Source organism: Carcharodon carcharias, chromosome 2, assembly GCF_017639515.1.
Source record: "Carcharodon carcharias isolate sCarCar2 chromosome 2, sCarCar2.pri, whole genome shotgun sequence".
NCBI classification, from domain to species: domain Eukaryota; kingdom Metazoa; phylum Chordata; class Chondrichthyes; order Lamniformes; family Lamnidae; genus Carcharodon; species Carcharodon carcharias.
The window spans coordinates 81,035,397-81,056,287 of record NC_054468.1 but is presented as its reverse complement, the minus strand read 5'-3'; the positions used below and the strand labels follow the sequence as shown (position 1 = coordinate 81,056,287).

Genomic DNA, 20,891 nt, shown 5'->3' with positions numbered 1-20,891 from the left:
CTCACCCTTGGAGCGCCCTGAGATAACGCCGCTGAGATGGCTGGCTGGAGGCCCACCTCTCTGTCGGTACATGATGGCATTTCCCTGACACCTGGAGGGAGGTTAAGATGCCTTGTCTCCCTCTCAATTAGCCACCGCTGTATTGACCCCATGGCCAGAGGGATGAAATGAGATCCAAGCACATATCTGGCAGCCACTAAATGTCATACTGAGCCTAGCTCTCCATGGCTGTCGCCTCTTCATGGGATAAGTCATGCTGGAGACATGGCAGAACTAATATCTTGGATGAACTCCTCCACTGTTCACACGAGGCCATGTATAGCCCCTGGAGGCTCTGGCAAATGTCCCCCTGTTTGTCTCTGCATCTCCATCAGGTTTCTCGCGGCCACCTCCAGCGGTCCATCATCAATTAGGGGCTTAGCATTGGCCTGGCCTCCAGCAGTCCTCTGAATATCAGGGACCTCAGTTTTCGCCTCCTCCATCAGCTGCCTGCTTGTGATGTGCTCACTAGATTGTGACCCCAAGGCTAATCACAGTGAGTTCTCGCTGAGTTGATTGTCTCTGCGCTGGTGGAAGATGTGAGGAATGATGTGAAGGTGCATCCTCTGAGTGCTTCATGTCATCACCCTTAGGGGTAGACTGTGGTCGATGTTCCTCCTGAATGTGAGGACCTGCACTGGTGAACCTTACTAAATTAGGCTAAAGAACAATCCTGCTTCCCATAGCATGTCTCCTGTATGCCCAGTTCTCAACACCAGATTGGAGATATCCTCACTCTATTGTCTTAATGCTCCAGCCTCTCTGTCTGAAACTGAAATTCCGCCCTGCTCCCTGCCCTCCTCAGCTGCCTCCTCCTCTGCATGGATCAATATGCAGATGTCAGGTACACTTCCAGCTGGTTTCGAACACTCCCTGGTATTATGTGCTCTTTTGTCCTGCAGGCAGACAGAAGGATCCTTTGTGAACATGCAACTCTATGATTGCTAATTGGATCTCCCTGACTGGTGCATCACACACACTGTCCTGCAACTGGTACAACCTTCTCATCGTGAACTGGCTCCCACACGTTCCATCCTCATGTTCCTTCTGGTGTTGAAGCCTGAAACTTAAACTTCTGCTCGACATAATCTCCACTTGCACATGTACATTGCCTGTTGCCCCATGAGAGGCACTTTGCAGAAACTAAACCGTGCCCATACGCTTGCGGAACGCAGGAGGTAATTGACCCAATTTCGCTAATGTACTCCACAGCTGCTAACCTCTACTGTGATCTCTGTCCAGGCGCCATGATCAGGCAGGTGGATCTCCTGCTGCCATCCTTGTGAAACCTCTATAAATCTACTAATCAGAGCAGCTGAATGCGGTATTATTGAAAAGAAGGTCCAACTATTACCTCCTTGCCTTTTTAGTCATTCTGTTCCTTTGCCAAAGCTGCCTCATTATTTTTGCAGTCATCCTTTCCACTTTTCTTCTGTTCTGGTATCTACAGTTGGACAAGAGTTCATGTGTTTACCATTCTTTTTTCTCCCTAAAGACTAATTGCTCTCTTCTGTTCAGCTTTTACGACTGAACTGCAGTTTTATCCCTATTGCACCCTTTTTATTATTCTTTCACGGGACATGGGTGTCACTGGCTAGGCTAGCATCTTGGTTGCCCATCCCTAAATCCCCTTGAAAAGGTGGTGGTAAGCCACCTTCTTGAACGACTGCCTCGAACCCCCACGTGATGTAGGTGCACCCACAGTGTTGTTAGGAAGGGAGTTCCAAGATTTTGACCCAGTGACAGTGAATAAATGGCGATGTAGTTCTAAGCCAGGATGGTGTGTGGCTTGGAGGGCAACATGCAGGTGGTGGTGTTTCCCTGCATTTGCCGTCCTTATCTTTCTAGGTGGTAGAGGTCATAGATTTGGAAGGTGCTTTTGAAAAAGCCTTGTTGAGTTTCTGCAGTGCACCTTATAGATGGTACATACTGCTGTCACTGTGAAGTTGGTGGTGGAGGGAGTGGATGTTGGAGGTGGTTGATGGGGTGCCAACCAAGGGGGCTGCTTTGTCCTGGATGGTGTTGAGCTTCTTGAGTGCTGTTGGAGCTGCGCTCATCCAGGCAAGTGGAGAGTATTTGACTTGTGCTTTCTAGATGGTGGATAGGCTTTGGAGAGTCAGGAGGTGACTTACCCTCTCCAGAATTCCTAACCCCTGACCTGCTCTTGTAGCTACAGTATTTATATGGCTATTCCAGTTCAGTTTCTTGTCAATGGCAATCCCCAGGATGTTGATAGTGGAGGAATTCAGTGATGGTAATGCCATTGAATGTCTGGGGAAAATGGTTGGATTCTCTTTTGTTGGAGATGGTCATTGCCTGGCACTTGTGTAGCGCAAATATTGCTTGCCATTCAACAGTTCAAGCCAGAATGTTGTCCAGGTTTTGCTGCATATGGGCAAAGACTGCTTCAGGATCTGAGGATTCACAAATGGTCCTTTACTCTGCTCAGCTGCTCAGATGACCATGATGGTATTTTTATATCCTAAAGGTAGTTACTTCCAAACTTACTCCCATTATGTGGGCTTAAGCCAAAATTGACTTAGTGGCAGGAAGCAGTGTGTGATGGTCGAAGGTTGTTTTTGCAATTGGAAGCCTGTGACTGGTGGTGTACTGCAAGATTGGTGCTGGGACCCTTGCTGTTTGTTGTGTACATTAATTGATTTAGACGTGAATATAGGAGGTATGATCAGTAAGTTCGCAGATGACACGAAAATTGGTGGTGTCGTAAATAGTGAGGAGGAAAGCCTTAGATTACAGGACGATATAGATGGGCGAGTAAGACGGGCAGAGCAGTGGCAAATGGAACTTAATCCTGGAAAGTGTGAGGTGATGCATTTTGGGAGGACTAAAACTGCAAGGGAATTCACAGTGAATGGCAGAACCTTAGGAAGTACAGAGGATCAGAGGGACCTTTGTGTACATGTCCATTGATCCCTAAAGGCAGCAGCACAGATAGATGAGGTGGTTAAGAAGGCATACGGTATATTTGCCTCGATTAGCTGTGGCATAGAATATAAGAGCAGGGAGGTTATGTTGGAGCTGTATAAAATGCTAGTTAGGCCACAGCTGGAGTACTGTGTGCAGTTCTGGTCGCCACACCATAGGAAGGATGTGATTGCACTGGAGAGGGTGCAGAGGAGATTCACCAGGATGTTGCCTGGGCTGGAGTGTTTCAGCTATGAAGAAAGACTGGATAGGCTGGGGTTGTTTTCCTTAGAGCAGAGAAGGCTGAGGGGGGACCTGATAGAGGTATACAAAATTATGAGGGACATAGAGTAGATAGGAAGAAACTATTCCCCTTAGCAGGGGTGTCAATAACCAGGGGACATAGATTTAAGTTAAGAGGCAGGAGGTTTTGAGGGGATTTGAGGAAAACATTTTTCACCCAGAGGGTGGTTGGAATCTGGAACACATTGCCTGAGGTGATGGTAGAAGCAAGAACCCTCACAACATTTGAAAAGTATTTAGATGAGCACTTGAAATGCCATAACGTACAGGGCTACCTGCCAAGTGCTGGAAAATAGGATTAAGAATAGATAAGAGCTTGATTACCGGCATGAACACAATGGGCCGAAGGGCCTGTTTCTGTGCTGTATAACTCTATGATTCTATGTGCCATCATTTCAATTTCTGTTTCCAGCCTTAATTTCCTTCACAGTATAAAATTTCTCATGTAGATCCAAACCCTAAGCAAGGTGTTTTCTCTTGTCCTATTGTTCTAATGCTGGTACTTCCTGAAGTGACATTGACCCCAGTAAACATGCTGATTGGGTAGGCCATCTGGAGAAGAGTTTGGGTATTTCTAAGGTATTTAAGCTCAGGGTGGCGATAGGAAACTAAGAAGACAGAGGAGCAGTGATAGTCGGGGTTTGGACTCTGATTATTGGTGAATTAGTCTGATATTGCCTTTTGTACCTCACCCAAGATACCATTCTTCATGGCTGAGCCGAGATTGAGCTTTGCATGCTTTGCAGACTTACCTGATCATCTTCTCACCCAATACCCACACATGTATTCTCCAGTTGGACTTATTGAATTGCAATTAGTTTAAGGACCATTGCTAATGTTTGTTTCTCGCAGACACAATGAGGCAATTGTTAATGTTGCCGCTGCCGAGACCATCAATCTCAGCATAGAGCAGGAAACGCATATTTTTAATTAAATGTCATAAGAGAAATGGATTTTACTCCTAAATGAATTATATTGTACAATTCTTAATTACAAACTTACAGTGAGTAATGCCAGCTCACTCATTGTAACACTCAAATAATACAACTTTTCATAACGTTAGGCATTGTTTAATGCCCTTACATTAATAGATAAATGCATACAGAACACCACCAAAAATGCACTGTCTCTGACCTTAAAGATATAACCCCAAAATATGTTTGGTTATAGGGGCATCATTTTGGCGTCGTTGGGCGGGTGTGGTAGGCCCGGGCCTTGGAGCAGCCGGGAAGCGGCTTGCCGCCCGCAATCGGCCCCCCGACCGCGATTTCACGCTGGCTGGCCAGCTAACGGCCAGAAGAAGCTCAGCGCTGCCGGGGCGGAAGGAGGGCGAGCGCAAAAGCCTGTGCATGCACGGGGGTGCACACACTGAAAGCTTCCTGAAGGCAGGGAGCTAAAGAATTTTAAAATCACAAATGAAGGTTTTGAAAATCGGAAAAAAATGCTCCCCCCCCCCCACAGGACTCACTCATATTAACAGAAACGTAATAAAAATTACATCAAAACATTTGAATTAAAAAAAATTAATGTCAGAAACCTCATCCCACCCATGGATGAGGTTTCCCCGAAAATGCATAGGCCACCTGGCTGTTTCGCCCACCCGCCCACCAACCATAAAAATGGATGGGCAGTGAGAAAAAGCAGTTAATTAATACTTTAATGGCCTTAATAGGCCTCTTAATTGTTGGCGGGCACACTGCTGGCTCTCGCACACACCCGCTGACCAGAATATTGCGTGAGTGTGGGATGGCATCAGGACGCTTGCCCGCACGCAGAAAATCCTGCCCTAGATATTTTCATTTTTGTTAGAACCTTTCCTTGCATTCCTCTTGAGAAAGCTGATAGTGTCAGAAATTTTAGGTAATTCACTAGAGTTCTTTATAGAACACACAACACTTAAAACGCATGTTAATTGATAGCTCACTTGCATAAATCATAGCGAACTTTGTGTTTTGCATGCTGATGTTATAGTTTGGGCTTGCCCCCATCTCTGTCCATGTTTACAAGCAAAATGCAGTTCTACAAGCAGCACTATATCTTCTATGACCTGAAACTTGTGCTTCTGTCTATGATGCAAATAGGAGTAGTCTTATGCGATCAATAATTACTGCTCTATTTCGCACTATGTCGTGCAGTGCTGTCCACTCTTAAAGCAGAAAAAAGTTGAATTTTATCATTCAGGTTAAAATTGATTTATTTACATCAATTTACCATTACAAAGATGCAATATAATATAGCAATAGACAAGCAATGCAAATATTTAGAAAACAAAATTTTATCAACCCATAAGAGTTTAAAGCTCCCCTTCAGAAATCTCTTTCTGGCATTGTTAGATAATCTTCACATCTTCCTGGTGATGTGTACATAACTGAAGCAATATTATTGCAAAATAAAAGTGCCAGTTAAGTATATTAGTGTGAAATTTTCTGTAATTGCGATTATTGACAATTTTCAGGCAAAGAATTGGAATGCAGCAAGCATAGTGGTGGATCAGGAGCAATGTGGCCAGTGTCTGATACATATGCAAGATACTAGGCCCCAACATAGAACAGAACAACAGGTTATTTAACAATAATATGTTTAGGAGCAATGGCTGTGGTCTGATAATGTGGGGATGGTTCGCAGTGTGTATGGACAGAATGTCCAGGGCAGGTTTAATTTGATTATGTTTTTGATGAAACAATATAAATATGTAAATCAGCGTTAAGGAGGAAGAAAGGACTTGTACTCTTTGGGGTGTCTCCTGAGCTGTGTGCAGTCCCTAGCCATATTTAATTACCAGTTCCAATCCATGCTTCATCTATATGGTCAATAAGTATTAACATCAAAATGAAATGAGTCAGGGGGAAAAAAATCAGAACATGCTTGGCTGTCAGACACACTTGGATTACTTAATTGAGGTTTAAGATTCCAATGAAATTCCTGGAACAAGTAAGTCAAAATTTTATCCTCAGACACCTCAGAAACCTGATGATCAATTGAACATTGATTCTGAACACTCCAGCACTACTCTGTAAGGGCCTGAGTGACTGTGGCAATCTTGGTGATGTTAATTCACAGACTCTTTCTCACCATTGCTTTCAATGTGGGGTAGAGCTACAATAATCAGCTGTTTGGCGAGGTTATCTTGAACAGTGCAAATGTTCCAGCAAATTATGTGGTTGAATTTTACAGGGGCGGGGAGTGGGGTGGTGCATTGGCCGCCGACCCTCATTACAAAAGTCGATATCAAACCAATCGAATTAAAATAAGGCTGCCGCACAGGAATAACATGCTGGGGGCAGCCTAAATGAGCAAATAGAAGGACTTCTGCTCTTCAATGGGAAGAAGTCCCACCCTTCAGAGATTGGCCAGCAGCTCTTGCTGTCCCAGCAGCATCACAAGTCGGTAGGGGGCACTGCTGGGACTACAAGTAGGCCGGGAAGAAGAGCAGTGGATCCCAGACTAAGCTAAGTCCTGGGCCTTTAGGGCAGAAAGGAGTTGGGCACCCTAGGGAGGGGTGTGGGGAATGGTTTTGGAAGCCAGGCAAGAGGCAAAAAAAGAGGAGGTGCTATTATCATGGAGGGGGTTCCCTGATGCACAGAGGGCACCCCCCCCAATCTTCCTTCCCACCTTTTTAACAATTGTGTTTAATAAATGGAGTTTAACTCTCGCCTGCTTGCCCACACCAACCGTATTATGGTGTGGGCAGCGTAATATTCAGGTCAATTGACTTGTTGACAAGCTCAATTTTTTTTAAAGAACCCTAATGTTTTATGGGGACTGGGTCAGGTGTGGGCAGGAAGGCAGTGGGCTAGCTACTTATATTTTAAGTGCCTCCCCGCTCCCCCCCAACTGAAAACATGCCTGGCAAAGGGTTTGTGTGTGTGTGTGTGTGTGTGTGTGTGTGTGTGTGTGTGTGTGTGTGTGTGTGGGGTGTGTGGGGGGGGGGGGGGGGGGGGGGGGGGAGTGGGGAGGCAGTACAATCCAGCCAAGTAAGTCACCCGTAGTTTTCCAAGTATTATGGCAATATAATAATGGCACTGCCGCAGATCCACAAGCTGAGACCTGTGTTCTTTCGCCTAAAAGTTCAAGGAATTTCAAAAATCCAATTAACTGAAGACCATATTAAATTTGCAATATATCAACCAATCTCAAATATAATATGAAAAAAAAAGAATTTTATTAACTGTTGGTTCAAGTCTAAGGGCTTTTAAAGCAGAGAACAGCTAATGCAGCTCTCCAGTAGTGGATCATTATAGGGATCAATTTGAACAGATACAAGATTGATTAATTTTGGTATAATAGGTAGTTTACAGTTCAGGTGTTCTTAGACAAGTTGCACAAATGAAGCATTCATTCAAAACTTGGTTACTGTCATTTTATAAAGGTCACTGTGAAAATGGATTCAGGACATGAAAAAATTGATGCAAGCTTAACTCAACCGCTCGTTGAACAATTTATGAATGCTCTTTGGACATGGTTGCTCCTTGTGATTTGTACACTCTCATTTGGTGATTGACAAAATTTTTTGTTATTACCCCACTGCTTATTTTAGTAGCTTCTATGACATTTCCTTGTGATTCCAGAATTATTGATGTGTTTTTGGTAATTACTTTTGCTGTTATGAGAAAAAAGCACTTTGGAGCTAGCTTGGGATGGCTGTCTTCCTGCACTATATAGAATAAAGTATGTCTTTGTGAAACATGGTGAGTGGGAATGATTGTGGTAGATGGAGTTCAATGTGGGGAAGTGTGAGGTCACCTGCTTTGAATCCAAAATTGACCAGGTGAGATGAGGGACTGTTAAGGAACAATAGGAGAAGGATTAGGTACACAAATCGCAAAAGCTAGTGTAACTCTTTCAAGTACAAACATGTTTCCATCTGTTCCTATTCAGATGAAGTTACATTGTTTCATAGTTTGCCATTGTAAGATTTGAACTCTTGATACTCTTTTGAGTAAACCTGTTTCCATCTGTTTCAGATGAAGTTACATTGTTTCATAGTTTGCCATTGTGAGATTTGAACTCTTGATCTTGGGGTTACAAGCCCAGTACCATAACCACTTGGCTATTTAGGCCAAGCCAAAAGCTAGTGTACAGGTACAAAAGTTAATCAGAAGTCTAATAGACTGTTGGCCTGTATCTTGAACAGGCTGGAATACAAATGGGAGTAAATTATGCTTCAGTTGTACAGCGTTCTGGAGTATTGCATACAATTTTGGGTCCTGCCCCTCAGGAAGGATATATTGACCTTGGAGGGGGTACAGTAATACCCCCTGAATATTATGGTTCAAAGGGTTGAATTAGAGGATTTATAAACTTGATTTGCATTCCCAGCTTTAAAAAATTCAAGGTGATGATCTGTTTGGTGCTTAAAGTAATTTGAGGATTTAATAGGAAATTGCTCCTCTGTATTTACCCTCAGGTGGAGGAACCTAGAATAAGGAGGTACAATAAGTTAGAGCCTGGCTATATAAGAGTGAAATGAGAAAGCATTTTTTCACACTAAGGATAGTGGAAATCTGGAACTATTAATTCCAAAAGGCTGAATGGCCGACTCTTTATCCTGTGTTCCACTTTCCAGAGAATCTGTTTTCTGTGTTTGGAGAAAGAAACTGCAAACAATGAATATGGCAGAAGAGGCTGGCAACATCATTGGAGATGGAGTGACATTTTCCTCCTTCTTTCCCAGACCCACTCCACTTTCTCAGTCTCAGATGTCAGAGGTAGAATTCTCTCATTCATAATACATGGCTTGGCCATCTTTCTAAATGAATTTGCCTTGCCCACAAAATTTCAAATACTCCCTCTCTGCATGTCATGAAGTTTTTCTCCTTCTGCCCAATATCCTGTATCCTGAGGTTGGATTACATTGTGAAATAAAATCAAGACTCTTCCTCTTGAACTGAAAATCAGTGTGTTTGAATTACAAGCATGTTTGTCCTAACCTTGGACACTGAGGTGCAAACACAGGATATCTGGTGAATCATTCTGGCATTGAGGGAAATAGCCTTTGTGTAACTAGGACCAGTACCTGACCTGTTAAAACGAAATAAACAGTAACATTAGCTGACAGTCAGGGTGATCAGCATGATTTCTTTCTTTCTTGGATGGAATAAGCTGTCAACCATGACTCTGTGATAGCACACTCTCCTCTGAGTAAGAAGGTTCTTGGATCAAATTGGACTCCATAGGCTTGAGTACAAAATCGAGGCCAACACTGTAGTACTGAAGGATGCCGCGTTTTCAGGTATCGTCTTTGTAAGAGACATTAAACCAAGGCTTTATCTGCCCTTTCAGCTGGATGGCACTATTTGACAAAGCGTAGAACAACTCTCCCCTGTGTCCAAGCTAATGTTTGTCTCTCATTTGACATCATTAAAAACAGATTATCATTCATTTTGTGAGACTTTGCTCTGAACAAATTGATTGCTGTGCTTTTTGCATTACAAGAGTAACTGCACTTCAAAAATACTACTTTGGCTGTAAAACACTTTGGGGTGATGGTCGATAAAGGTGGTATCTAACTGCAAAACTTTCTATATTTAACCAGTGTCAGTGAATTGGAAATAGCAGTGGCTGATTGCCAAGTGGAATGGTATCATGACTAATATGTTTACAGTCATGCTGTCCAACTTTTGTGTGGGCAGCCGTAGATTTTCTCCATAAGGAAAACGAGCTTAAATCAAAGAAATAGTAATTAATGGAACTTTTTAATTTAAACTTGCAACAATCCATAATAATCAGAAACTTCTTAAAATTACTTCATTTGTTTTTGTTTGGTAAATGTGTTTTCTAGGATCTACCTAACAACATGATCCATCAAGTGCCCATTAAATCCCTTCCCCAATACTGGCTATGGTGCGAGACATGGTGTGATGAAGCATCTAAGAAGAGAGCTAAAACTATTGATTTGGTAAGTACATGAGAGTGTCTGCTGTTCATTGTGACATCAAAACTAATCTGTTTTTGTAAAAGATTGCAAGCTGAACTAGATATAATGGGGAATTGGGCCCATGTCTGCCAGATGTCTTATAATGTAGACAAATATAGTGTAATGAACTTGGGTATGGTCAGGCACTTGTTCATCAAGCAGGATTGTGTGATTGAGGATTTCAGCAGGACATGGGGGTTATAGTGAATGAGCTCTTAAATGTCCATAACCAATGCCTTGAGGCTATTGTGAAAGTGAATAGGGTGTTAAGATGTATTGTCTGGACAATTAAGTATAAAACAAAAACGCTCTCTTCTCTTCTTATAAGGCTTTGGTCAGGCGACACCTAGAATACTGTGTCCAGTTGTAGTCCCATCACATAGTGGGAAACATGGTCATCCTGGATAAGGTTGGGGAACAGGATCATCCTGGATAAGGTTAAGAGGAGAGGCACTACATTGATATCTATTTTAAGGGCGCCAATTACCAGGAGAGACTGAGAACTGGTGCTCTTTTGGAAATTTGTCAACTTAAGGAGATCACAAAATCACACGATTGTTACAGTGCTGAAGTTGGCCGTTTGGCCATCGTGTCTGCACTGGTTCTGCAAATGAGCGGTTCACCTTTTGCCATTCCCCCACCTTCTCTCCATAACCCTGCAATTCTTCCTTTTCAGATAACAGTATAATTCCCTTTTAAATGCCTCAATTGAACTTGCCTGCAGCACACACTCAGACCCTAATCACTCACTGCACGAACAAGATTTTCCTCATATTGCTTTTGCTTCTTTTGCCAGTTACTTTAAATTTGTGCCCTCTCATTCTCAATCCTTTCATGCGTGGGGATAGTTTCTCCGTATCTACTCTATCCAGACCCCTTATGATTTTGAATACCTCTATCAAATCTCCTCTCAGCCTTCTCTTCAAGGAAAACAGCCCCAACTTCTCATTATCTAACTGCATAACTGAAGTTCCTCATCCTTGGAATCATTCTTGTGAATCTTTTTTGCACTCCCTGCAATGCCTTCACATCTTTCCTGAAGTGTGATATGAGCTTTTAAATAATGGTAGAATTATATTCTGTTCAGGTAGATAACCTATTTGAGCTGGTTATTAATTTAAAACATATGTTTTCAGAGTTTCTTCAGCTGCACCACCAGTAACACTGGCCCACAGAGCACAGCACCTGCTTCAAACTGTGCTTTCCTAAAATGATAATCATCACGTTCTATCCAAGTAATTGATTTGTATATTGATAGGAAATATTGTCTAAACCAGGTGGGTGTTTTATGCACCCAGTGTGGGCCCCTGTAAAAATTAGAGCATCAGATCACCGGCATGAACAGGTCATTGCCAGCCAGTTAAAGCTGGCTTCAGCAATTTAAAATTAGTCTCATTGACTGATATGTTAAAGTTCACCTCACATATGTGAGTCTTGTTCATTGTCATCTAAATGTTCAGTGAAATTCTAATGACTGCCATTCATTATGATGTTCTAGTGCAATAACCCAATGACTAAAGAACCGAAACTGGAGGCAGCTGTGCGAATTGTTCCAGAATGGCAGGACTATGATCAAGAGCTTAAACAGCTTCAGAAACTATTTCAAGAAGGGAAATTGAATGGATTAACTCATTCCAGGACAGACGATGTAACCAGCACAGAGGGTGAGGTTTTTTTTATTCATTCATGGGATGTGGGTGTCGCTGGCTAGGCCAGCATTTATTGCCCATCCCTAATTGCCTCTTGAACAGGTGTTGGTGAGCTGCCTTCTTGAATTACTGAAGTCCATGTGGTGTAGGTGCACCCACAGTGCTGTTAGACAGGAAGTTCCAGGATTTTGATCCAGTGACAGTGAAGGAACGACAATATATTTCCAAGTCAGGATGATGAATGGCTTGGTAGGGCCAGGTGGTGATGTTCGCATGTGTCTGCTGCCCTTGTCCTTCTAGATCGTAGAGGTTGTGTTTTGATGGTGCTGTCTAAGGAGCCTTAGTGAGTTCCTGCAGTACATCTTGTAGATGGTACACACTGATACCACTGTGTGGCTATGGTGAAGGGAGTGTACATTTGTGGATAGGGTGCCTATTAAGCGGGCTGCTTTGCCCTGGATGGTGTCGAGCTTCTTGAGTGTTGAGGGAGCACTCATCCAGGCAAATGGAGAGTATTCCATCACATTTCATCACACTCTTGACTTGTGCCTTGTAGATGGTAGACAGGCTTTGGGGAGTCAGGAGGTGAGTTACTCACACAGGATTTGTAGTCTCTGACCTGCTCTTGTAGCCACAGTATTTATATGGCTCGTCCAATTCAGTTTCTGGTCATTGGTAACATTCTTGCACTTCAGTACATTTAAAAGGCATTCGAAATGAATGAGTCCCATTTTAGAGTGAATACATGCAACAGTTTCTTCCAATAACCCTGCACAAATATCCCAAGGCTCTTCACAGGAGGATTATAAAACAAAATATGACACTGAACCATGCAAGGGCATATTGTGTCAGATGACCAAAAACTTGGTTAAAGAATTAGGGTTTATGGAATGTCTTAAAAGAGGATAGTGAGGGAGAGAAGCAGAGAAATGTAAATAGGATATTCCAGAGAGCTGGGCCTCTGCATGGTCACTAGTAATAGAGCGATTAAAATCGAGGATGTTCAAGAGGCCAGTATTAAAGGAGCGCCGGAATCTAAGAGGGTTGTGTAGCTGGAGGGGCGAGACTATGGAGGACTTTAAAAACAAGGATGAAGATTTTAAAGTCAAAATATTGTTCGACTGGGAGCTAATATCGGTCAGCGAACATAGGGGTGAACGGGACTTGGTGAAACTTAAGACATGGGCAACAGAGTTTTAGATGACCTCAAGTTTGCAGAGAATAGTATGTAGGAAACAACCCAGGAGTACACTGGAATAGTCCAGCTGAGAGGTAACAAAAGGCACGAATGAAGGCTTCAGCAGTAGATGAGCTGAGATGAGGCAAAATTGGGCAGTGTTACGGAAGTAGAAATAGGCGGTCGTGGTGATGAAGCTCATCTTGGGGGTCAAACATGACACCAAGTTTGCGAACAGATGACTTAATCTCAGACCAGGGAGTGAGTGAAGAATCCTCTGGTTCTTCTGCCACCAGAAACAGTTTCTCATTTTTTACCTAATCAATACCCTTCATGATTTTGAACACTTCCATGAAATCCACTCTTAACTCCCTCTGCTGTAAGGGGAGCAACCCCAGTTTTTTTCATCTCCCCACTTAACTGAAGAACCACATCACTCGTACCATTTCAAATGTAGCAATAGGAATTTACAATGTAAAAGATTCACAGGGCGTGCACAGAGATGCAAGAATTTTTAAATTGATTATAGATATCTAACCGTTTTAGTGAGTGAAGGTATTCTTCGGTGCATTAATATGCCAGTGCAAATCTGAAGGTCCCAGGTTCACATTCTGGATTGCCAGACCTCAGCAAGAATCAGCACCTTCAGGGAGGGAATGAAAAAAAGGAACAAAATTATATAGGAGTTGACTTGATCTTCCATAAAGAGTATTAAAACCTAAATGAAAAATAAGTTGAAGATTTGAAATTGTCGTGTATATACTTGCAAAAGCAGTTCAGAACTGCAGTAATCCACTAAGTAATCTTGAATACACACTTTTGTGCTGCCCTCACTGCTGCTCCATGTGTACTCGTCTCCTTAACATAGTGGCTGCAAGCAGTCTCTAAGAAAAACCTTCTCTGTCCTCCAATCATTGGTCAGCTCCAAATTACTTTCTCTTGGCCTTGACTACTTCCCTCGAAGCTCTCCATCGGATCTGCATTTTATTTTTGCCGAATTCTTGGTGCCGATAGGCCAGGTGCCAGGAACATTTGTGCACATGCATTTGACTCAAACTGCATCTGCTGGGATATGCTTGGTTCCTCATACTGTGGGTTAGCGAATGCCTGTGTTTCACCTTGCCTGCTTTTACTGTTGCAACTGTGGGCAGCATTACGTTTGCCCAGGTCTTCATTAGATGATTTTGAGAAGGAAATTATATGTGATCTAATCTTTTCCTTACGTAAATTTCCCATTAATGGCATGAATATGAGCTGATGCAAGTTGTGCAACATGCAAAGTATTAAAGTAAATAAAAAGGTTATAACTTAATTTATCAGGAATTCAAACCAAAATGCACATGTTCCCTGGGGAGGATTTAGCAATTTGATTTGGTTTTCACCTGGTCAAACGATGACTTAAAAAAGGAACTGTGTGCAAAATGTTTTGATTTCTTGTATGTCCATTGTAACGCATCTACAATCATAAAACATGGACTGATAGTTGCTGATAGCAAAACAAAACCTGACCAAAAACAGAACAAGCTACCATTCCTGTTAACTAGTATGTAAGCATTGTACATTTCTATATCTTTGCATTTGCTTTGCCATTCTATCAATGCAATGTTGCAAGGAGACTATTGGAGTCCTTGTGATGAAAGCCTGGATTGACATTTCAGCAGCAGTAAATGGGAAGTCAGGGCGGAAACACGGAGTTCTCCTGATTGCCCTTTTGAATCAAAATGTGTTCAATATAGTGGCATTATGATGGATTTTATTTTTGTCACAATGCTGTGCGTTGGTGATCTCTAACCTGTGCTATCTCCTTCATTTCACAGATCGCGTCCCACATGTCGAGCTTTAAGCTGTGAACGTGATACCCGTTTAACTCTGTTTAAGGAGTTCCTTCTTTTTTCTATGTGAAATCTTCTCAAATGTGACAGAGCTAAGAGACTGGAATTGGGAATGTGCTGTTAGTTGTGTTTTTTTTCTTTATATAAGGTGTATTATAATTTGGGTTCAGTTCTGTGGACAGGTAAAGCGATCGGTGTGCAAAATCACTGGAAAATGTATAGCTATTCACCTCAGGGACAAAAAACAATCATGAAAAATCAGATAGTTTCTATATGTTGGTCAGTGGGGTTTAGGAAAGACAGAAGTCATAGGGATGATTTAAATTCCCAATAATTAAAAATCCACACCTTTCAATGCATTGATTTACAGACTCCTGAATTCATGTCGTCTAGGTTAGTTATTACAGTATGTTGCTATGTCATTCTTGTCCTTGAAAGAATATACATGAACCTTATCACTCATATCTCTCAAGCACACATGTAATCTCACTCACTCCCTGACACTCCCACTCCCCTACTTGTTCTCTCTCCCTCCCTCGATTTAAGCTCACTCTCTGTTTACTGAAGGACAGTCCAAGGTGAATCCTTGCTTGAAGTTAATATATTCTCTAAGCCTGTATTTTCAGCAAGATACTCAAAAGTCTCAGCTGCTATGTTGTATACATCAATGTTTTAGTAATCCAGGCATCACAATGGAAGATTGCAAGATCTGATAATTTATGTATGGAAAATCTTATTGTGCAATATACAGCTATTAGTTTTTATTACTGTTTTCTAGAAAATGGTTCTGCATTTGAAGGTGCGAAATGAAGATCATGTGGTGTCTTCTGTAAATATTCCAGAATATCTGCTACTCAATGAACAACAGTAATGCTTTATTAGTCATGCAGTATTTGTTGTTTATTCCAAAAGTAGCATCTAGGTCAGGCTTACATCTGAGGCCTTCAACTAGTGTAAATCCAGCCTAATCTTCACAGTCTGTTGTGCAAACTCTCAGGATGCACCCTTATGTTGTACAGCTGCGGTATATCTTCAGTTTAAACAGCAAACAGATTACAGTGTCTGTAAAAGTAGCCAAAAGTGCATTTCGTCCCTACACAAATCACCACTCTTCTGATGTATGTATGCTTGTATTCAGTGCTATCCAAATTTACTCTTATTAATCCTGCCCAATTGCAATGTAATTGGGGGAGGATCCTTTATTGGGCTTGGTGCCTGAAGTGGTTTTTAAGTATACAACTCTTTGTATCATTGCTGATTACAAACTGAACACCTCAACAGATAGAAGATTGCTGCACTTGCAGCAGACTTGTATCGGAAGAAATTCTTCACAGTTGCACCACTGTACAGAACGTCACCAGAAGTTAGTTAACACATCAGAGCTAGCAGTTTTTACAAATCATTTAAGATTTTCACCAAACCTTTAGAAATTTCCCAAGCTGCTTATTTTCTTTGAATTCCATTATTATAATAGAATATGAATTATTCACCATGGCCTTGACCATGTGACTTTCTGCTTCAGATGCATTTTACATAATTATGCTTCAATGAAGTATGGATATATCTGATATAAGAAACATACTAGAAGATGAAATGTAAACTCACAACCAGCTGTGATGGAAAGCATTAACAAAACCATTCCTTAATTATGTGACACAGTGTCAGTTGTCAGAAATATTTATCTTTTTTGTTTAATATTATTTGCACTCCGCTTTGCTTGTTGTGATTTTTTTTCACTTTGTTGAAAAGGAAGAAGCCTTTGGCACATTGCAGACTGAATATAAGAGCCCAGAACTTGAGAAGATAGCGAAAGAGCACACAACTAACTTCCAAGAACTTGGTTACATTTAGCATTTCTGTTAGCTTACCAGTTCTTAACTATGTGGTCAAAATAGTGACTTGGTGCTACCCACGAACTATCAGCACTAGGGAGAGAAGTTTGTCTTTCAACCCAAGTTGAGTGAATGGAAGTTACTTTCCTTTGCTGCCCAAATGAAACAACTAGTTCTAATTGGATTTGAGTCCACAATATTAAACCATCCATAATTCAGCCTTAATTGGCACTAACTGGGCACTCTGATTCATGGCACATGTGGGAACTAGTGATGTTACACTGCTGTGCAGTAATGGTCTGTCCACAGGATGTGGTTACCTTGCTACGTTTGTTAAAAAGGGAAACACTTTAAAACTTCATCATTATGAAGTGTGTAAAACTTGAGCGATTGAAACCCCTACTAATGGCCCATGTAGACTGGATTTGAAACACACCAAATATTAACCTGACTCAAATGTTCAAGTAAGAGCTCATGCGCTAGTTTTAATGGCTGTGACTGAACAATCTTTCCTGGAATTTTTTAAAGTTTGAGATGCTGTATTAATTAGTAAGTTGCCAAGTTTTAAATACTACTTGTGTTTTGCTGTTGCCCTTTCAGCGTTCTGCAGCTGAAATGTGAACTTTGGTGTATTTATGATTCTGAATTTTCAATTTGAACAAACCTTTTCAATGTTTTCTATGACTGCAAGATTTAACATGTGAAATGCAAATCAAATTGTTTCTCTTCCATGACATAAAAATACTGGATTTGTTTCCTTAAATCTGAACAGCTTGAGGCACTGGGACTCTAAACTCACAATGCAGTTAAAAACTTCACCCATCCTTGTATTTTGGAATATCTGAAACACACTCCTTCCAGTTATATGGAAGACTGTGCTATTAGCTCTTTCTACTCCACAGACCCTCTGCTGCTCAGTGAAAGTATTTTTCTAAACTTTCCTTCCTCTGTCATTGGTGAGAAGTCTTAGTTAAATCTTAGTGGCTTCAGTAAATGATTTACAGTGAACCAAGCTGATTATTACCTGTTGTGCTGTCACTTTCTATAATCTGTGATATTTTCAGATAAATTCATATGCATTTTACACCTGCCACTATAACTTCCTCAACAGCCTGTGCCTGTTGTCTTTATTTCTTTTTGTTTTTAAAATACAGAAAGGGTATTATGACGTTCAGACATTTGGATAAACACACACATTGGTTCAGTGGATCCATTGTATTTTAGGTGTATGTGGTACATTCTTTAGTAAAGATTTTTTTTTCTTTTTTTAATTGCTGACTGTGAGCCTCTTGACCTTGCAGTAGCAATTCTGATGCAGATTACTTGAAAGGTTTGAAAGAATGAAATTCTATACCAAGCCCTTTGTATTATCATAAAATCACACAGCTGATTTGGGTGATGAAGGAAGATCACAACTGCTAATTTTAAAGGAAACTATATAAGTGGAATATGGTGCAAATCTTTTCACCACCCTTCAGAAGTGACATACATTGGAAAAGGTTCGAAGAACAGAAATAATGATCCCAAGTGCAAACTGGATGAGTGATGAGGAAGGATGAGATGCTTAAACTCCAAGGTCTAGGGAGAAGATGAATAAAAGAATCTCATTAATATATAAAGTGCCATGCTTTGACATGAAATGCAACCTCAAGACGGCTTTAAGGCTACCATGGCCACTAAAACAAAAGGGCATAAATTTAAACTGGTGAGAAGAAAATTTAAACCAATCTAAAGGGTAAAAAGGATATTTGGGTGATCTACATTTCAAGTCAAAGGTGTTGGGAGAGTTCACTATTTGGTTAGATAAGAGGCTTGGTGTGTTGAAATAATAAAGGGACTGATTCGATGGGTTGAATCGTGTTTTTGTATATTTAAATATTAACTGTCAGCATTGCACAGGTTTCAGACAGAGCTTAAAGTTGCAGTGACAGGTACACTAACCAGGAATCTTGGAGATGCTAAATGTCACAAAAGAAAGCATATTGGAGCTGTTACGGCATTCTGCTTGGCAATCATAGCATTTATTGATTTTTATAGGGATTTGTTGTCACTTCATCCCTAACTGCTTGTTCCTTCATATGTACTGTAAGAAGGATTTTCTTACTATTTTACCATTTTCTCTTTCTTATGCTTCATTATTTGCGTTATTAATGGATCTGCTGCAGTCACATCAAAGTGTGAGCAAAATCTGATTCAACCATGGCACATAGGAACTAACCATACTTTGTATAGATCCCAGTTGCAGCCCATTAAGGATGTTTCCAGTGCCACAGTCAAATATGTATTGTCCAGTGTGGAAATTCAAAATACAGTTTTATGGTTTGGAGAGTACTCTGCTGCCTTAAGCAGGTGCCATATCACCGTTGCGAAAAGGAAAGCAACTATGCTTTGTTTTCCGTGTTTTTAATGTTGGAGTTATTTTCCAAAGTTGTGGAGGTTCAAATGTGCTTTCTACCCAAATAACAATAAAACGGTGAAGCTGCCAGTTGATTTACTGTGGTTCCTCTCTTCAAAATTACAATGAAAAACAAACTTTGTGACAGTTTTTGATCATGTGAGACGGTTTATATTAATTGCAAGACTTTCACTGCTTTTTAGACTGGTCACTTCACGAATTCAAGCTAAAATTTAAACCTGGACTTCATGGCAATGTATTGGGGGTATGTGTATCAGCATTAACACAGCTGAATTTTACAGGGTGGGGGCGGGGTTGCTATATTCCCTGATAGAAAAGTCGGTTGCAAACTGACTGACTTTAAAAAGGCAATATTGCGATGTGGGTGGCCTGCGAGTGGAACTTCCACCCCTTAGTGGAAGGAAGTCCGCCATTGAGAGCTGCTGGTCCATCTGATTGGCAGCCAGCTCTTGCAGTCCCAGCAGCACCTGAACTCATTAATGGGCGCTGCCGCAACTACAAGCATCTCCACGAAGACGACATCATGGACGCTACAGTGAGGTGAGTCTGGGCTTTTTGGTTGGGAAAGGCTCGGGTGCCCTCAGGAGGGGTTGTAGGGCAGGATTTGGAGGACAGGTGATGAGGCACAAAGGAGGGTAAAATCTTAGGGGAGGTGCTTCTGGGGATGCGCACAGGGCACACCCTGAAGGAGGAGCCCCCTTCTCTCCCTTTCACCAACTTTGGTAAAAGACAATGGCCTTCCCACTCTTGCCTGCCTTCCACTAGCCAGTGTATTATGGCAGTGAAAGTAGATTGAGGGCTCTAAGTGGGCAATAATTAGCCACTTAAAGGCCTCAGTAGGTCTAAGGGTTGATGGCTAGTGGGTGCCTTACACACCCACTACCCCCATATTATGGGGACTGGGTCAGGTGTGGGTGGGAAGGCAGTGGGCTTTCTGCCTGCTATGTTTTACGTGCTCCTGCTGAAAACACACCTGGCAGAGGCCCATAAAACCCAACCCACACAGAAGACTTTGCTTTGCCTTTAGCTGTGGTTCGGTGAATACACTCCCATATGACTTAGAAGATCATGAGTTCAAGCCCTATTTATGCGAGTCCAAAACCTGGGCTAATCTCCAGTGCAGTACTGAAGAAGTACAGTGCTGTCAGAAGTGGTAACTTTTGCATTAGACTTTAAACTGCATCCCCAGGTGGATGTAAAAGATTTCCCCAGTGTTACAAGCAATATTTATTGCTCAATCAACATCATTAAAAAAACACCTGCTCATTATAATGCATTTTGTGGGAGCTTGTGTGAAAATCAGCTGTTCTGTTTCCTACATTGCAGCAGTGATTACACCCCAATAGCATCATGAAATATTCTGAGGTTGTCAGAGGCACTATATACATATGATTATTTTATTTAACCAAAATTAATACACAAATAATGTGGCAAATATTCTTCAAATTCTTTTCAGAGGGAAAAGAATCAAGTAAATTCAGTAATATTAACCTACAGCTTCAATGGTGCCCTCCACTATGCTCCCTCAATGCTTGATATTTAAGATCTAGATCATTTGTTACAACAGAAAATGCTGGAAAAACTCAGCAGGTCTAACAGCATCTGTAGAGAGAAAGGTGGAGTTAACATTTCGAGTCTGTATGACTTCTTCAGAGCTAAAGAGAAGTAAAAATGTGATGAAATTTATACTGGTTAAGGGGGGTGGCGGGGTGGGTGGGCGGTGGAGCAGGTGAAGCTGGATAGAAAGTCAGCGATAGGCGCAGGCAAAGAAGAGATTGACAAAGATGTCATGAACAGAAGGA

At 41.5% G+C, this 20,891-nt stretch overlaps 1 protein-coding gene across 2 annotated transcripts in view; it reads left to right on the top strand.

The window, feature by feature from the left end:
* uggt1 (UDP-glucose glycoprotein glucosyltransferase 1) overlaps positions 1-19,158 on the top strand; it is a 148,131-nt gene extending 128,973 nt beyond the window's left edge. For both annotated transcript variants that reach the window (XM_041213097.1, XM_041213089.1), the window contains 3 exons: positions 10,049-10,165; positions 11,682-11,847; positions 14,827-19,158. In XM_041213097.1, coding sequence (XP_041069031.1) covers positions 10,049-10,165; positions 11,682-11,847; positions 14,827-14,852 — 309 coding nt within the window. In that variant the 3' untranslated portion in view covers positions 14,853-19,158. The remainder of the gene's footprint in view (positions 1-10,048; positions 10,166-11,681; positions 11,848-14,826) is intronic.
* The last annotated feature ends 1,733 nt before the right edge of the window (positions 19,159-20,891 follow it).